Raw genomic sequence first — 19168 nt, forward strand, 5'->3', positions numbered from 1 at the left:
ACCTTGGGGTGCCACCAGAAGAGCTGGAGGAAGAGTCTGGGGGAGGAAGAGTCTGGGTGAGGAAGTCTGGGTATCTCTGCTTAGACTGCTGCTTCAGTGACCCGCCCCGGATAAGCGGTCGACATTGGATGGATGGATATTTTTGAAGTATTTATTTAAAGGATCCACTTGAAGAAAAGTAAGTTCACAACATGGCATTAGCTTCTTGTATCGCAGTGCTCACAATGCTGGAATAATGTAATTTTATATATCAATAAACATATTTGTTGCGACAATACACAGCAAAATAAACATTTTGTTGACATTTTTTCAAAGGAAACGAAGTAATGCTAACTTCCATGTTAGCCAAAAACATGCATCGTCAATGGAAACATTATGTTGACGTTTTTCAAGGCAACCAAAGTGAAGCTAACTTTAATTAGAATCACACTGTGAGTTGTTGTAGCTGATTGGCTGTGTTGCATTATCCAGTTTTATGAAGGTATTTAACTGCTGCTTCACGCTTCAGTTTGATTGTTTGACACTGACGTTAGTGGTAACGATCCCAAACAGCAGGAGAAAGAAAACCGTGTCGTTCCGGTCAGTTTGTTCAGGTTAAACACGCTTCACACAGCTTGTCAACCCTCATCAACTGATCCTCCACTCACTTTCTCTGTTGTTAAAACTCGTATGGTGAAACGAACAGGGTGACCTTGGTGAGGTAGCGGCCCAGGAGGGTGTGGCGCTCCAGCTCGCTCATCTCCACCTCCGTCTCCAGGGTGGCTGGACCCTGGATCGGCGCCACTAAGAGCAGCGTGCCCGTTTGCCGGCCGGAGCGCTGGACGCTGAAGTGGCCGCGGCCTCGGCCTCCCGCCATGCCGAACCGCAGCGTGTCGCCGAGCACGCGAGCTGCAGAAACCCGGAAGAGGACACGAGGGGCGGACATGTTGGACACGACAGCCAGGAAGTGGAAGGAGATGGAGTTTGGCGATTGAGTGCAACCATTGTCGCCCAGCATGCACGGGTTCCTCTCACAGCGCCTGGAAACACACAGGGGGAAGTTTCAAGGTTCCAGCTCTTCTGGGAAACCAGTACAGCATCACTTCTCCTCAAACAAACCAACAGCAGCTTCAAAACTGAAACCAATTTATTTGAAATGTTAAAGGGACATGAAGACAAATGACCAGTAAGCTACTGAAGTGAGACGCAGTGAAAGGGACATTTCATATGTGTGTCTTTTGATATATGTCATTCCTCCCAAGTATGTCTCCTATTATATCAAACGAAGCTTCAGTTAACGTATTATAATTCCAAACAAAAACATCATTAAAGTCTGAGATATGAGGCAGAATAAAGCCTATTTGACATCAATGATCACACGTGGTCGTGGTCTAAGCAGGCGGAGCTTTATGTCCTCCCTCCCCTCTTCTGCAACCAAATAATTCAACAGGCATCTGGCTCTCCATCTGGCATCTCCACTGTGAGGCTCCCTTCTCCACTGTGAGGCTTCCTCCTCCTCCTCCACTGTGAGCCTTCCTCCTCCACTGGGAGACTTCCTCCTCCACTGTGAGCCTTCCTCCTCCACTGTGAGACTTCCTCCTCCTCCACTGTGAGCCTTCCTCCTCCACTGTGAGACTTCCTCCTCCTCCACTGTGAGCCTTCCTCCTCCACTGTGAGCCTTCCTCCTCCACTGTGAGCCTCCCTCCTCCACTGTGAGACTTCCTCCTCCTCTACTGTGAGCCTTCCTCCTCCACTGGGAGACTTCCTCCTCCACTGTGAGGCTTCCTCCTCCACTGTGATACTTCCTCCTCCTCCACTGTGAGACTTCCTCCTTAAAGTACCAACATATGATGATTCATTACTGGAGTTTGTATTAGTATCTAAAGTTGTTAAAAATAGCTCCACCTTAATCAGTTGTAGTAAAGAAATGAACATATATCAAATGCAGGAGTAATAGTAATCTAATAACGATTGATAAAAGTGGCTGCTTTTGATTTTCTCTTTTATTTTAATTTATATTGTATATGGTGTGTGTTTACATTTACCATGTATTCCGTTTTTCACCGACTGGCCTCAAGCTGATCTATAATATAAATATACTTGAGCCGTATATATCATAAGGTGTCTTAGAAAAATCAGTACACGGTAGGGATGAGCAAGTCCACCACTCTCTTATCTGTTCAACCATCTAAATGATCGGTATCGGTGTCTGTACTCGGAGTGGGCGGGTGTTTTCAATTAAAACTGGGTCTTTGCATTATTTTAAGTCTGAAATTGATTTATTTATTCATTTATTGTTTATTACAATAAGTAAACAATAAATACTGTCAGACACTTCCTGTCTGACAGTAGAGGGAGCCTGAGAGTGGAGGTTCTGCAGCCAGACACTTAAATGATTCTGAAAACTAACTCTTATACGTATTGTTTTAGTATAAGTATAACTTGTGAGATAAAGGATTATCCTGTCTTGTCTTGTCTTGTCTTGTCTTGTCTTGTCTTGTCTTGTCTTGTCTTGTCTTGTCTTGTCTTGTCTTGTCTTGTCTTGTCTTGTCTTGTCCTGTCCTGTCCTGTCCTGTCCTGTCCTGTCCTGTCCTGTCCTGTCCTGTCCTGTCCTGTCTTGTCTTGTCTTGTCTTGTCTTGTCTTGTCTTGTCCTGTCCTATCCTATCCTATCCTATCCAGCCTTGTCTTGTCTTGTCTTGTCTTGTCTTGTCTTGTCTTGTCCAATCCTATCCTATCCTATCCTATCCTATCCTATCGTATTGTATCGTACCGTACCGTACCGTATCCCATCCCATCCCATCCCATCCCATCCCATCCCATCTCATCTCATCCTATCTCATCCTATCCTATCTCATCCTATCCTATCTTATCCTATCTTATCTTATCTTATCTTATCTTATCTTATCTTATCTTATCCTATCTTATCCTATCCTATCCTATCTTATATTATCTTATCTTATCTTATCTTATCTTATCTTATCTTATCTTATCTTATCTTATCTTATCTTATCCTATCCTATCTTATCTTATCTTATCTTAACATGTTTGGATTCAAGCAAGTAAATATTATGTCTAATGAACTAAGTTGTGAATGTGGCATCTGGAATCATTGGGTCTGTGATCATTAGACAACCAGAATTTACAGAGAAAATGTGTTTTATCAGCCCTAAAATTTGAACCTCAAAGGTCATTGAAGGTCAGCTGATCGACGATCAAATTTAATTCAGCAAGATAATAAAACCATTTTCAGCCAAGATTTGGACATTGGCAACCAGTGTTTGTTTAACAACACGGGTTAATTGAAAACATGAATCATTTGAAAAAATAAAATGGATGGATGGATAGAACATTAATCATTGAAGCATAATACTGAAGAACTTTATCTACTTTTTTTCACTATTTTTCCACTTCTGAAGTGGAATAATAGCATGGTTTGTGGTGAACATGTGTAATGCAAGAGTCTCCTGCTTGTTTTATAACTTAGTAGAACGACAGAGAAAGACCTGTAGGAATAAATTAAAACTCATAAATATCTTTGTGAGACAACCATGAATATAATTTCCATTGTGGGAGCAATGTGCTCAGTGTGTGACGCCGAGCCTTGGTGTGACTCAGACAGGCTGGATGGAGGGTGGAGGTTGGAAGAAGCAACATGGAAGCGGTGCTCATGGTTTGTCCTCCGTTCCCCCGTCACGGTGTGTTGCTCAGTCTGAAGTGAGAGCTTTATGGCTGTTTTTCTCTCATTGTGTCATCAGTTGTTTTCTTCATCACTTCCCAGACTGGGATGATTAACACCCTCATGAGTCACGAGAACAAATCTAGAAGACTGTGGTCATTTTGTTACACAATCTGTGTCCTTACATCTGTGACGTCCTGATGTACGTGGCGTTCTTCACTGGAGGACACGCCACCGTCACGCACTGGAAGCCTCCAAACGTGTTGATGCAAACCTGGTCCAGCGTGCAGTCGTCCTCCCGGGTCTGGCATTCATTGATGTCTGAGGGTCAAAGGTCAGTGGAGACAGTGACGATCACAGGGTTCATGTTCATCTTTGTTCTGCTGGTTTTGTGCAAATCCCACTCTATTTACAAGAAAGTCTTCATTTCTGCAGACCCACAAATACACCTGGTTCAGAGCTGCGAGGAGATGCTCAGCCTATAGGGGGCAGTGTGACAAGAAGCACGATAGCCAATCAGAATGCTCGGGGGGAAAGCTGTCAGGAACTGTGACATATATCTCCTCCCCTCTTTACATAAAAATGGATAAACAGAGTTTTTCTAATTCTCCATTATGGCCCAAATGTTCAGAAATCGTCAATTGTGGTGAATCGTAGCTGCGTTTATTTGTGAAATCAAGGCCTCAATGCAGAGAATTACTGCAGTTTTGTAAATAACTGGGTACGTAAATAAGGCGTCACTCTGGCCTCATGCACACTGCAGGGAAACGACACCCAGTTCAGATGTTCTTGCTCACAAGTGCCTCATATCTGAGCTGCTTTGTTCTGAGTTGTTCACACCAGAGCCGGTGTGGGAACACTGTGGATGTTTTGCGACACACGACTGCTTGGTCGTGGACGTGAGACTGACGTCACAGAGGAGCGCCGGAGGAAGCAGCGCCGCTAGAATGTGAAAAGCTGTGTTCTTTTTCTTTTTCCCTCAGTCTCCCTCATCATGTTGTCCTCATCATGTCATCCCCATCATGTCGTCCTCATCATGTCGTCCTCATCATGTCGTCCTCATCATGTGGTCCTCATCATGTGGTCCTCATCATGTGGTCCTCATCATGTCGTCCTCATCATGTCGTCCCCATCATGTCGTCCCCATCATGTCGTCCCCATCATGTCGTCCTCATCATGTGGTCCCCATCATGTCGTCCTCATCATGTCGTCCCCATCATGTCGTCCCCATCATGTCGTCCCCATCATGTCGTCCTCATCATGTCGTCCTCATCATGTCGTCCTCATCATGTCGTCCTCATCATGTCGTCCTCATCATGTCGTCCCCATCATGTCGTCCCCATCATGTCGTCCTCATCATGTCGTCCTCATCATGTCGTCCTCATCATGTCGTCCCCATCATGTCGTCCCCATCATGTGGTCCTCATCATGTCGTCCCCATCATGTCGTCCTCATCATGTCGTCCTCATCATGTCGTCCTCATCATGTCGTCCCCATCATGTCGTCCTCATCATGTCGTCCCCATCATGTGGTCCTCATCATGTGGTCCTCATCATGTCGTCCTCATCATGTCGTCCTCATCATGTCGTCCCCATCATGTCGTCCCCATCATGTCGTCCCCATCATGTCATCCCCATCATGTGGTCCTCATCATGTCGTCCTCATCATGTCGTCCCCATCATGTGGTCCTCATCATGTCGTCCCCATCATGTCGTCCTCATCATGTCGTCCTCATCATGTCGTCCTCATCATGTCGTCCCCATCATGTCGTCCTCATCATGTCGTCCCCATCATGTGGTCCTCATCATGTCGTCCTCATCATGTCGTCCTCATCATGTCGTCCCCATCATGTCGTCCCCATCATGTCGTCCTCATCATGTCGTCCTCATCATGTCGTCCCCATCATGTCGTCCTCATCATGTCGTCCTCATCATGTCGTCCTCATCATGTCGTCCCCATCATGTCGTCCTCATCATGTGGTCCTCATCATGTCGTCCTCATCATGTGGTCCTCATCATGTGGTCCTCATCATGTGGTCCTCATCATGTCGTCCCCATCATGTCGTCCCCATCATGTCGTCCTCATCATGTCGTCCTCATCATGTCGTCCTCATCATGTCGTCCCCATCATGTCGTCCCCATCATGTCGTCCTCATCATGTCGTCCTCATCATGTCGTCCTCATCATGTCGTCCCCATCATGTCGTCCTCATCATGTCGTCCCCATCATGTGGTCCTCATCATGTCGTCCTCATCATGTCGTCCTCATCATGTCATCCCCATCATGTCGTCCCCATCATGTCGTCCCCATCATGTCGTCCTCATCATGTCGTCCTCATCATGTCGTCCTCATCATGTCGTCCTCATCATGTGGTCCTCATCATGTGGTCCTCATCATGTCGTCCCCATCATGTCGTCCCCATCATGTCGTCCCCATCATGTCGTCCTCATCATGTCGTCCTCATCATGTCGTCCCCATCATGTCGTCCTCATCATGTCGTCCTCATCATGTCGTCCTCATCATGTCGTCCCCATCATGTCGTCCCCATCATGTGGTCCTCATCATGTCGTCCCCATCATGTCGTCCTCATCATGTCGTCCTCATCATGTCGTCCTCATCATGTCGTCCCCATCATGTCGTCCTCATCATGTCGTCCCCATCATGTGGTCCTCATCATGTGGTCCTCATCATGTCGTCCTCATCATGTCATCCCCATCATGTCGTCCCCATCATGTCGTCCTCATCATGTCGTCCTCATCATGTCGTCCCCATCATGTCGTCCTCATCATGTCGTCCTCATCATGTCGTCCTCATCATGTCGTCCCCATCATGTCGTCCTCATCATGTCGTCCTCATCATGTCGTCCTCATCATGTCGTCCCCATCATGTCATCCCCATCATGTGGTCCTCATCATGTCGTCCCCATCATGTCGTCCCCATCATGTCGTCCTCATCATGTCGTCCCCATCATGTCGTCCTCATCATGTCGTCCCCATCATGTGGTCCTCATCATGTCGTCCTCATCATGTCGTCCTCATCATGTCGTCCCCATCATGTCGTCCCCATCATGTCGTCCTCATCATGTCGTCCTCATCATGTCGTCCCCATCATGTCGTCCTCATCATGTCGTCCTCATCATGTCGTCCTCATCATGTCGTCCCCATCATGTCGTCCTCATCATGTGGTCCTCATCATGTCGTCCTCATCATGTGGTCCTCATCATGTGGTCCTCATCATGTGGTCCTCATCATGTCGTCCCCATCATGTCGTCCCCATCATGTCATCCCCATCATGTCGTCCTCATCATGTCGTCCTCATCATGTCGTCCTCATCATGTCGTCCCCATCATGTGGTCCTCATCATGTCGTCCTCATCATGTCGTCCTCATCATGTCGTCCCCATCATGTCGTCCCCATCATGTCGTCCTCATCATGTCGTCCTCATCATGTCGTCCCCATCATGTCGTCCTCATCATGTGGTCCTCATCATGTCGTCCTCATCATGTGGTCCTCATCATGTGGTCCTCATCATGTGGTCCTCATCATGTCGTCCCCATCATGTGGTCCTCATCATGTCGTCCTCATCATGTCGTCCTCATCATGTCGTCCCCATCATGTCGTCCCCATCATGTCGTCCTCATCATGTCGTCCTCATCATGTCGTCCTCATCATGTCGTCCTCATCATGTCGTCCTCATCATGTCGTCCCCATCATGTCGTCCTCATCATGTGGTCCTCATCATGTCGTCCTCATCATGTGGTCCTCATCATGTGGTCCTCATCATGTGGTCCTCATCATGTCGTCCCCATCATGTCGTCCCCATCATGTCATCCCCATCATGTCGTCCTCATCATGTCGTCCTCATCATGTCGTCCCCATCATGTCGTCCTCATCATGTCGCTCATATTTAACAACCACTTGATCATTAATCTACACAAGCTGACCAGCGTTGCCAGATATGGCGGTATCCCCCAGTTGGAGAGCCAAACTCTCTTACCTGTTAGATGTGTCTATTTCATGCATTGGTGTCTTTTTGGCGTGTTCTTTATTATACACATAATAGTTTTAGACTTTTAACATGATTTCTACAGGGACTGGTTTTTATTGAGATGTGTGGCTTTTACGTTGTTTGAGCTGGAAACGTGCATGAAGACGGCGCTCAGCGTGACGTCACGCCGTCTTCTGCACTCTGAGGCCTGAAAACATCCGGTCTGATCACGTTCACACAGCAAGTCACGTTTCAAATAAATAAATGGGATACCAGCAAATTGGAATTGAGCATCAAGACCTGTAGAGTGAATGTTTCCCCCGTCTCGGGTTTCAGGCTCCTCGTGTCTGGTTTCCCACCCGGATATCGTTCTCCTGTACCTGAGTGTGACTGGCTGCACTTCTTAGTATATGACTTTTCTTGTGTACTCTGATAATTGCTTCCTGTGTTTTCATGCTCTCATTCCTACAGTGTTTCTACATCGCTGCTCCTGGAAACTTCTCTCCTGAGCTGCTTTTTCTGGACTTTTGGTTTCTATTTTTTGGACAAATAAAGGAGTTTCTTTATTCTACGGCATCATTTGAGTCCAGCTCACTGACCCCCCCCCCCCCCCCCCCCCGGCGCTCTGACCTGAACAGCTGCGCCCGTCCCTGTCCATTTCATAGCCATGTGGGCAGAGGCAGTGGAAGCTGCCTGCAGTGTTCACACACTGGTGGAAGCAGAGCCGGCCGGGCTGGCTGAGAGGAAAGAGATGGCATTCATCAATATCTGAAACAAACGTAAACAGAGCCGTTAGCGTGCAACATTGATCCACCAAGAGAAAACCACCTTGACACTGGTGGCCCTGAGAACGTTTTCTGATATCCGAATTCTTGGGAGTATCAGTGAATCCAGAGGTAATAGATGACAGTTAAAGGTTTCTTTACGCTCCATTATGCACTGGAATGGTTCATACTCAGTTTGAAAGAGATGTGATATTGATCACAACTTTGAAATCGTAAAACCAAAAGCAGGATGTTTGAGGAGCTTCTTCGGTGGAGGAACCTCCCAGGAACCGAACCACCATGTAGAGGAATTCAAACATCTTAGTGTTTGTGACATGAGAAGAACTGGGAGATCAGGGGCTGACGCCAGCAAAATGAAATGGTCATTTACCTATTTAGTACATGTTACTGCTTCTGAAGTGTTTTACATTAAGCACAGGATTTGAGCACAGGCAGAGTGCAGTTGTTATTACATGTGTAATAACCTACCCAAATGGTACAAATGTAGCCCTGAGTAAAATGTGTATTTTTTGAAATTTGTCCACTCAGTTTGTCCACTCAAGTGTTTTTTTCTGCTCATTTAATTGCACTCTATGTTTTGTTCTTCCATCTATGTTCATAGCTCTACACTCACACCTGAGCAGTATTGTTGTTGTGGGCTGTCAACTACTTTCAGCTGCAGCTCTCAGCCAATCAGACAGTGAGATGGGAGGTCTTCAGCTCACCTGGCAGGTAGATGGAGACGCTGAAGGAGACGTGCATTAGACGCCGGGCTCTCAACACTGGAGCAGAGAACCAGAGAACTGGGTGTGATCCAGGTCTACTGCCAGGATTGACAACGAGTCGTCCCCAGAGTGGAATCTGTGATCCACTGGAGGAGGACCAGAGAGTCTGGACCCCCCAGAGAGTCTGGACCCCCCAGAGGGTCTGGACCCCCCCAGGGACTGGCTGCACAGTGACGAGCTGAGCTGCTGTGCTGCAGTGTCTGTTGTGAGTTTACCATCCTGCACCTGCCCTCTACCCTCAACCTGCCCTTTTCCCCCCATTCCCATTCCTTCTTCACCTTCATCCCCCAACACTGGACTTGTGAGTAACGAACTGACTTTGTGCTTTTTATTTCTGCTGGAACACCAGTGAAGCAACCATTTAGTTTTGGTCCACTTTAGTTGCCTTTTGTGAGAACTCTATATGGTTTTGTTTTGTTTGATTTCTTTCTTTCTATTTATCGACTCTTCATTTTGTAATAAATAATCATTTATCATTGTAAGTTGAGTGAAGCCATTTTTACTATTGCCCCTCTATATTACCTAGCTACCTGGGGCTGGGGTTACATAAATTATTCATCGACTTGCATTTGGTAGGTCAGGATGGTACTGGGATGCTATAGAAAAGTGGTTAGCATTGTTGCCTCACAGTGACAAGGCCATGGGTTTCTGATACTGACTGGGCGTTTCTGTGTGGACGGTTGTGGTGACCTTCAATGTGCCCTGTGTGTGAGTGTGTGTGTGGTTGTCTGTCTCTCTGTGACTGACTGGTGGTGTGTTGAGGGTAGCATGGCACAGAAGACGGAAAGATGGGTGGATACATGAGTGGTAGAAGAAGTGTGTCCTGGGAGGACTGCACTGTTGGCTGTTGAGGAACTTAAATTGCAATGGAGAGCTTCTTGACCTGTCCACATCTGTATTTATCACCTGTAGCTAATAAAATAGCCAATTTTGTAAAGAAGACTAACCGGAACAACTCACTCAAGTGGACATGCAAACTTGAGATAAATGACCCGACCAATTTCTGACCTCAATGGTGGAAAAACTCCCAAAATACAAATACGGCATACAAGAAACATGAAGCGGTGTACAACAGACGACCTTTCCCATATTATTATTCCCAAATTATTTTTTAACAAAAGACTCTATAGCATTTATAGAATTATAGAATTTCTATAGCAACTAGTGTCTGCAGGAGCCTGACTGATGGAGGATTTTACTCTTCTTACTCTTGGAGCCATCAGCCCAGCTTATCACACAATAATCACATCAAAGGGATTATAGTAGATAAAGAGGAACATAAGCTATCATTGCATGCGGATGATGTATTGCTGTACTTGTCAGAACCTGCACCAGCAATAACACATCTAATGAGTCTGATCTCAGAATAGGGGCATTTTTGGGGATACAAAGTAAATGTGGTTAAAACCCAAGCAATGAATGGCAATGAAAATATTCCACAAAATATATAACTCAGCTGGCCTTCAGATGGTACCCAGACTTCTGTATTTATTTGAAATGCGACCCATCCAAATTCCAACATTAACTTTTGAAAACCTGGAAAAACAAGTTAAAAACTTTACAGGTTTCAAAGTCAGGACGCCTTAAACTCATTTATTAGTTATTATTTCTTGGCCTCGCAAATGAAACCTCTAATAATTATCAAAAGTCCAACTGATGGAAAAAAAGAAACGTATATAAAAAATAAAGTAACTAATGTCATACGAGCAAGGAAGCAGAACTATTTTATTGATCTTATTAAGGCTCCTTGTGGTGATCAAAAGCAATGCTGGAAAGTATTAAATAAGCTCAGCCGGGGTAAAAAATGTACTGTCCTTCCTGACACCAAAATCAAATTAAATGACAATTACTATCCCAATGATGACGACCGTGCCAACAGTTTCAGTCATTTTCATGCAAATGTCAGACCCGGCGCTCCGAGCAGCCCCGTGTCCTGGTGAGACCAGTAGCGCAGCCGCGATGCAGCCGCGATGCAGCCACGATGCAGCCGCGATGCAGCCGCGATGCAGCCGCGATGCAGCCGCGATGCAGCGGTGATCAGTGCCGCTGCATCGCGGCTGCATCGCGGCTGCATCGCGGCTGCGCTTTCATCCCAAATGCGGAGCTTAAGGCCGTCACATCCAGCGGCGGTCCGCCGGACTGGCTGCTCCAGAGTTTGAGCATATACCCGTCCTTCCCTGCACTGTTTGTGTGGTGGAAACGGGGCTTTAGTAACTTCATGATATTCTCAGTCATTCATTGATTGCAGAGGAACTCAAATGAAGTTGATACTCTTCCACAGTGAGACAAGCTACAGTTGAGCTGCATTGGACATTTGACAAAAGAGCTTGTGCTCCATTGAAGGTAGAGAGAGAGAAAGAAAGAAGTGATTGCTATTCCTCACTCGGGATTTTGGGGCGTCTTTTTATTCCATATTGATGATATGATCCTTCACCAAGCTGACAGCTAACGTAATAGATGGATGTTCATCATAACAATAATGAAACCAAACTCTCCTATTGTTCATAAACGTAGATTACCTGTGCAGATGTTGTTGTCCCGGCCTGATATGGTGAAACCCACATCGCAAGTGCAGCGAGTGGAGCCCAGAAAGTGAGTGCAGTGTGAAGGTCGGATGGAGGAGGTCGGTGAGGAGGAGGTGGTGGATAAAGCCAACTGAGGAAGAGGCGGTGATGCTGTGGAGGAGTTAGATGAAGATGCTGACAGCACAGCACGGGAGGAGGAGGAGGAGGAGGAGGAGGAGGAGGAGGAGGTGGGGGGCGTTGATAAGGAAGAAACAGCAGGAGAGAAGGAGGCCAGAGAGTTAAGTCCTGAAAAAAAGCAAAGCAATAAAGATGCTGTTCTCCTATCAGGGCCTTGAACGTGTCCTGGACATTGGACTGACGTCTGCACATGGGCTGCTGGCCACTCCACCTCAGGGACTCCAGACACACCCGGGTCCGTGGGCCCATCAGCTCGTAGCCGGGCTTACAGAGGAAGTGGACCTCGTGTCCCACGTCAAACACTCTGCCCAGTCTGGTACCGTGACTGGGCAGGTCTGGTTTGGGGCAGGTTGCTGTGGGCCGACACACACAAGTCAATCTGCTTTCTGAGACCACGACAAGTCAACCAGCAGGGGTCCTGGAAGGGGTCCTGGCTGGAACTCACCACTTCTCCTGGCTTTAACGAGGGTGCTGATCTTCTTTCTGAAGGACCGAAGACCCTGTTGGTACGAAGACTGGTGGAGCGCCAACATCTTCTCCATCTGCTGCAGTGACTTCAGCACATCTTGAGTGGTGGGACACTCCTGTGGGGACGAACAGGACAGGTCAGGGCTGGATGGACCTGGATTGGTGTGAAAAGACCCGAGTTCTTTCTAAAAGTAGTTTAACAAACGCCAGTGGGTTGGCCAGAGGACCTGGTCTTGTTAAGCTCCAGTGAGATTTAGTGAATTATCTGTCTATATAATGGTCACTTGGTGAAACTTTACATGTGTGCATATGACACTCTATAATGAGTATTTGTTTTAAATGCCCAACTCCAGTGGTCATTAGGTGCAGTCAGGGCTTGAGCCCCCCCTGGTGTCATCAGAGAGGACTGCATACAAAGTATGTTATTAATTCTTTAAGACTATCTATCACTGTCTGTGAATAAAACAGATTGCACATAAGTACTGTGAGGACTGTACTTCCTGGTTATTGGTCTCTTGTTGTTTCAGGTTGTTTTATCCTGTTATTGTCCATCATAGCTTTAAGTGTGTTCAGTGTGCCCATCTCCCCCACTATTCTAAGTGGGTCAAGCCCCCTCGTCCAGTCTGTTGTTGTTTTTATTTGTGAGACTTCATGATATGAGATGTTAGTGCCACAGGTCTGTCGTCACCTTTTTTACATTTTGTCTGTTTTTCCCTTGTTTTGTCCTTTTTGGCAGTTTGGGCAGACAGTAACATGATTTTCTAGATTAAACCAGCCCGAGCAGCTCTATCTAGACAGTAACATGATTTTCTAGATTAAACCAGCCTGAGCAGCTCTATCAAGACAGTAACATGATTTTCTAGATTAAACCAGCCTGAGGAGCTCTATCTAGACAATAACATGATTTTCTAGATTAAACCAGCCTGAGGAGCTCTATCTAGACAGTAAAATGATTTTCTAGATTAAACCAGCCTGAGCAGCTCTATCTAGACAGTAACATGATTTTCTAGATTAAACCAGCCTGAGCAGCTCTATCTAGACAGTAACATGATTTTCTAGATTAAACCAGCCTGAGTAGCTCTATCTAGACAGTAACATGATTTTCTAGATTAAACCAGCCTGAGTAGCTCTATCTAGACAGTAACATGATTTTCTAGATTAAACCAGTTTGAGCAGCTCTATCTAGACAGTAACATGATTTTCTAGATTAAACTAGCCTGAGCAGCTCTATCAAGACAGTAACACGATTTTCTAGATTAAACCAGTCTGAGTAGCTCTATCTAGACAGTAACATGATTTTCTAGATTAAACCAGCCTGAGCAGCTCTATCTAGACAGTAACATGATTTTCTAGATTAAACCAGCCCGAGCAGCTCTATCTAGACAGTAACATGATTTTCTAGATTAAACCAGCCTGAGCAGCTCTATCTAGACAGTAACATGATTTTCTAGATTAAACCAGCCTGAGTAGCTCTATCTAGACAGTAACATGATTTTCTAGATTAAACCAGCCTGAGCAGCTCTATCTAGACAGTCACATGATTTTCAACCAGGAATATAAACTAGTAACAAAATAACATGATTGTGATAATTGAAAGAACAATAGCAGAAAACAAGAAACATCAGCAGCAAATCTCATTGGTGAGGAGTGAAAATGTGTGTGCGTGCGTGTGTGTGTGCAGTTTCTCCACTGGGTGTGGTTGGAACTGTTGTGGGGGGGGGGGGGGGTCAGCTGCCCCCCCCCCCCCCCCCCCCCCCCCCCCCCCTTTTGAAAGGTCAATCTAAGTTCACGGCAGTGGCGAACCATCAGGGCCTTCAAGGCTTCTCTGCAGGCCTGAGAAAAAGAATCACAGAATGATGTTTAGTATATTCTGTCCATTGTTGGGATTTCTGGTTGGTACGGCAGCAGTGACCAGCACTAACGACTGAGACATTTCTGTTCAGTTCGGACAATGTGGAGGCTGAGTGATGTCATCACTGTAAAATAAACTGTTGTACCTTAAAAACTAAAGCTGCACAAAGGATAATTTTGTGCAGCTTTAATAATAATGTAGGTGTGCCACCCAGCAGCCGGCTGGTACCGCCTGTGCCCCGGCTGCTCAGTACTTCATGGGCCTGTTGCCCCCCCAAGAAGGCACCACTGCTGTTTCTTCTTTTGGCAACTATATTTGCCCCGGAGCTGGATATTGTTTTGATTTGCTCTCTCCACTGCAGCCGACAACACCAGTTGTTCCACACACAACCTATTCGACTTCTGTAAATCAAAACCAGTGTCGCGCTGTCGCAACGCTTCAACTTAGGTCCTTGACGAAAAATACAACATTTACAACTGAAACCAATGTGTCTTTATACAAAGTAACCAGAAACACTTTCTATAACATTTCCAGGTCGCAACACCCCGGTCTCCTGAAAACTCATTTACACAGCTAACTTGTAACTTTTTTTTTTTTTTATCAGAATCCGATTAGATATGCCTTAATTAATCTTTTATTTCATATTTGTGTTTGTCAATATAAAAATCTATCTTTTATCTGATCATATTTTGCTTTGTTTTGCAACTTTAGGTCCAGCATGTTCATGTAGTATCTCCAAACCAAATAAATACATGTAGAATCAAATAGGGGAGGTTGTGCTGATTAAAATTATATCAAACACTGTTTTAGCAGCTTCAAATAGTGAAATATGAGGTCAAATCAAAGGTATAGTCAAAACGGTGACTTTATACAATCGACTATATATTGTATAGAATTTGCTGTAAATATATATACATTTGTTCATTGATAGATAGATAGATAGATAACTTTATTAATCCCCGAAGGGAAATTGTTTTGTTGCAGCATTCTGTTTTGTGTAATGAACTAATTGAATGGCTTGTCGGTTGTGAAAATATTTCAATAAACGTGCTCTTGTCTCCAGATTTGAAGGAAATCCCCAAAAATTTATGTTTTTTTTTTTTGTGATTTTAGATTCATTGTGTTCTTCCAGTGTGTCATCTGACTGTAGAATCATGAAGGTGAGGCTCGATGACAAAATTGTCAGAGAGCAGACTAAGTGACTTTTTAGAAATGATAATTTTGAGCAAATCACAGATGTTGTACAAATCCTGTAACAGTTCAATCCTGTAATGCGTAGCAGCTGGTGCTCCACGGGTGCAAGTGGTTCACCATCAAGACCACAACTGGAGCTCCGTCTTGAGGGAGATAATCCGGTTTATTTTAAGGGTTTTTTAACAATGGTTTAGGCAGGGTGTGTGGGAGAAGGAGCTGCATGTGACCATAGATGAAGAAACTTGGGGATAATATTTGGTCTTTAGAAAAAAAGATTTCAATTTGCACAAGAGCAACAGAACTTAAAATCACACAGATTTCATCAATCCCCTCACTGCAGGCACCTCAACCGCTCTCTTTGCCCTCTGGGCTTCAAGCAGACAACTCATGTGGGAAGCTGAAGACATTTTTTCCAGTCTTGCCATAAACTTCATGGATATTGGATTGAAATCATAAGTGAAATGGAGCAACATGTTCCTATTAATATGGACACAGACCTCATGTCCTTCATCCTGGCTCTTCCAAGTGAAGATGTGAAAACAGCAGCTGGCAAACACTGGATAGGATTCTAATGTTTGCAGTTCAGAAAGAAATACTATTTGTTTGTAGTGAGTCAGTGACAAGGATTGTGTCTCTGTGGTTGTAAAGTCCTCTTTGAACTGATAGAAGATCTGACCAACATTGTAGGTGACACTGTGGACCAGTTCTATGGAATGTAGTGGTCACTGTTGGTCCCGAGCAGACTGGACCTCTCCTCCAGTCTACTGAAGAGACTATTGTGTACTTCAGTGTCATTCACCTCCAGACTGCCAGTGAGACCCACCATCTCCTCTATTTGGCGCTTTTCATTTCTCACACAAGAGCCGTTGTGTTTATTTTGTTGTGTCTAGTTTTTGAAGACGTGGATTGTTTTGTTTCGAGTTCCGTTGTGTGGAAAACAATGAAAAAATGAAAAAACAATCTCTCAGTAAACGACTCAGCTGAAGAAGAAGAAGCCTTGGTCCTTGAGTTGGAGCTTTATCCAAACCAAACTATACTAAACTAAACATAGAACTGGGAAATCTGCCTATTGCTTTTACATTCATACCTCAGGAAGAAGATCATATTTATCTGGTGAGTTAAAGACATTTGACACATTTTCTCAAATGTCTTTCATAATCAAATATTAGCACAAGAACAAATCTGAAGTATGTTGGTACCGTTTGTTGTGATTCTTCTAATAAAGGAAATATTTCAACCAGGTTACAGTCACTTCTCCTCCTTCAGGTGTGGATGAATCATGTGGAACCTCATTGGAAATGTGTGAATCACTGAGCTCATTGGACAGCTGAGATGAAAAAGGACCTTCGTGACCTCTTCTCTTTGGTTCATATTTAGGTACTGATATTAAGAGAATGGACGGCTTTCCTCTGCTTTATTCACAAGCTGGAAATGTTTCTCAGTGCTGAGGCCAGTGGCCATGTGTGTTTCATGACTTCTTATAGTGTGGATGTGATCCTGCTGTGATCTCATGTATCCTCTGTTTGGACCGGCACCAGCAGGAAACATGGACCCAGTGACCATCAACCTCAAACCACAATCAATCCAGAGCATGAAAACAATGAGCACATGTCAAAAACAATTCCCTCTGAGTTGAGCAGTGTCCTAATGGACACACAGGTTACAAGCAGTGGAAAGACTAAGAAAGAGGCTGCATGTGTTTATGCAGTGGACGACACCAGACCACCACCTCACCCAGTCTGCAGTGTGTCTGCAGTGAGAGGTCTGTACATAGAGGCCATGTTGTCAGAGCGGTGAGGTTCCTATGTGAAAGCTGCAGCAGGGCTGAGCTGAGCTGAGCTGAGCTGAGCTGAGCTGAGCTGAGCTGCCACTCAGAGGTGAAACACAAGACATTGTTCCAGCTCCGGGACCCCGAGAGGAGCCTCGGCTGAACTTGAACTGTGTCTGTGCAGAAATGTAAAGATACTTGTGGTGAAGTACTGAAGTACACATGCAAACAGAAAAAGCAAATCCAGGAATTGATTCTGAATACTTAGACATGGTGGAAAATTAGACCCACTGTTGCTCTCAAAGTAGTACTCGTATTGCTGCAAGTATTTTTTGGGGTACTTGTAGTTTTATGAGTAATTTCACTCCTACTATACAATGTTCTGTCAGATTTTCAGCTAAATATCTCTTTAAAATTGTGACCTGCCCGTGTAAGATAACCCTTTCATGATGCACGTGATTGTTTGGGGTTTAGTTTTATAGTTGTTCTCAGTTTTTCCTCTTATTTTAGTAAAGACAAACACAATTCCCCTGTTTTCTTCAGATACTAGAAAGACAATTATTATGGCTTTTTATTGACTTGTGCAAATCTAATTTTGACGTCTCCAGACCATTCAAATCTCCATCCACCCATCCATCAGTTCACTTTTAAAACCATAAGGTATATGTAACAATACAAACTCTTATTCTTGTGGGTTTTAATTTGAGGATATATATATTTACATATTATTGTGTCTAACTGCTTTATTATTGTTTCTGAAATGTATCCCAGATAAAGCTGAAAACAACACTGAATTTCAAAACAAGACTGTCAATTTAACCACATTTTCAGTTAAAAACAAATACTTGACTACAACACTGGAGATATTTATGTAACCTGTCATCATATTGAAGTTGAGCCACTTGATTTGTGAACAGATTAAAATATATATTGATATATTTGGGGGGATTTATCTATTTACCAACTAGACTTGATTGTAAGTTTTTTGGAATTAGTTCTGAATTGTTAGATTTTCTTCAATAAAAAAAAACATTTTATGTTTAAATTGCTGTGTTGATAATATTTTTGTATGTCAGGCATTATAATTCACAAAATTTTTTAATCCTATATAAATTTATACAGAATTAATAAATACTCATATCCTTACATGTATAGTATATGTACATTTTCTCACATGTGCACGGTAATTTAAAAGTTTATATTATGCTCTGCTAAGTGTTGAATTGAAATATGGCGTCAGCTTCAGTCTGCAGCTTTAAACCTCTTTTCTTTTTTTCCTCAAATTGTTTTTATTGAAGCCTGAAGACAGTAAATGAGCTGGCAGGCAGAACCAGGACTCACCTGAGGAGAGCAGAACCAGGACTCACCTGAGGAGAGCAGAACCAGGACTCACCTGAGGAGAGCAGAACCAGGACTCACCTGAGGAGAGCAGAACCAGGACTCACCTGAGTAGAGCAGAACCAGGACTGCTGAAGAGTCACCAGCAATGAAAAAACCACAACAATCTTCATCCTGGACAAAAGTTCCATCATAATCCTCAATAAATAAACCTTCTGGTGATCTCTGGAAACCTGCAACCAACTCAGGTCCACAACTCCTCCTCTCTTCCTTCTGCTGCTCTATACCCCACAACCCCCGAGGAGGAGGAGGAGGAGGAGGAGCAGGGGGAGGGGGAGGAGGAGGAGGGAGGAGGGGGAGGAGGAGGAGCAGGAGGAGGGGGAGGAGGAGGAGCAGGGGGAGGGGGAGGGGGAGGAGGGGGAGGGAGGAGGGGGAGGAGGAGGAGCAGGAGCAGGAGGAGGGGGAGGAGGAAGAGGAGGAGGAGGAGTAGGAGGAGGGGGAAGAGGAAGAGGAGGAGGAGGAGGAGGAGGAGGAGGAGGAGGTGGAGGGAGGAGGAGCAGGAGGAGGGGGAGGAGGAAGAGGAGGAGGAGGAGGTGGAGGAGGAGGAAGAGGAGGAGTAGGGGGAAGAGGAAGAGGAGGAGGAGGAGGAGGAGGA

The 19168-nt window shown here is 44.9% G+C and overlaps 1 protein-coding gene across 1 annotated transcript; it reads right to left on the minus strand.

Annotated features, from left to right (window-relative positions):
• Positions 1-223: 223 nt before the first annotated feature.
• On the minus strand, positions 224-18731 carry LOC308136279 (fibulin-7-like). The gene is made up of 7 exons (XM_080504546.1): positions 18621-18731; positions 12339-12477; positions 12076-12246; positions 11711-12001; positions 8273-8410; positions 3842-3977; positions 224-1019 (listed from the first exon to the last, which is right to left on the minus strand). The coding sequence occupies exons 1-7, from the start codon at positions 18705-18707 to the stop codon at positions 659-661; spliced, it is 1323 nt and encodes a 440-aa protein (XP_080360672.1). The 5' UTR covers positions 18708-18731; the 3' UTR covers positions 224-658.
• Positions 18732-19168: the final 437 nt, after the last annotated feature.

Source organism: Blennius ocellaris, assembly GCF_963422515.1.
Source record: "Blennius ocellaris genome assembly, chromosome: 11".
Lineage (NCBI taxonomy): Eukaryota > Metazoa > Chordata > Actinopteri > Blenniiformes > Blenniidae > Blennius > Blennius ocellaris.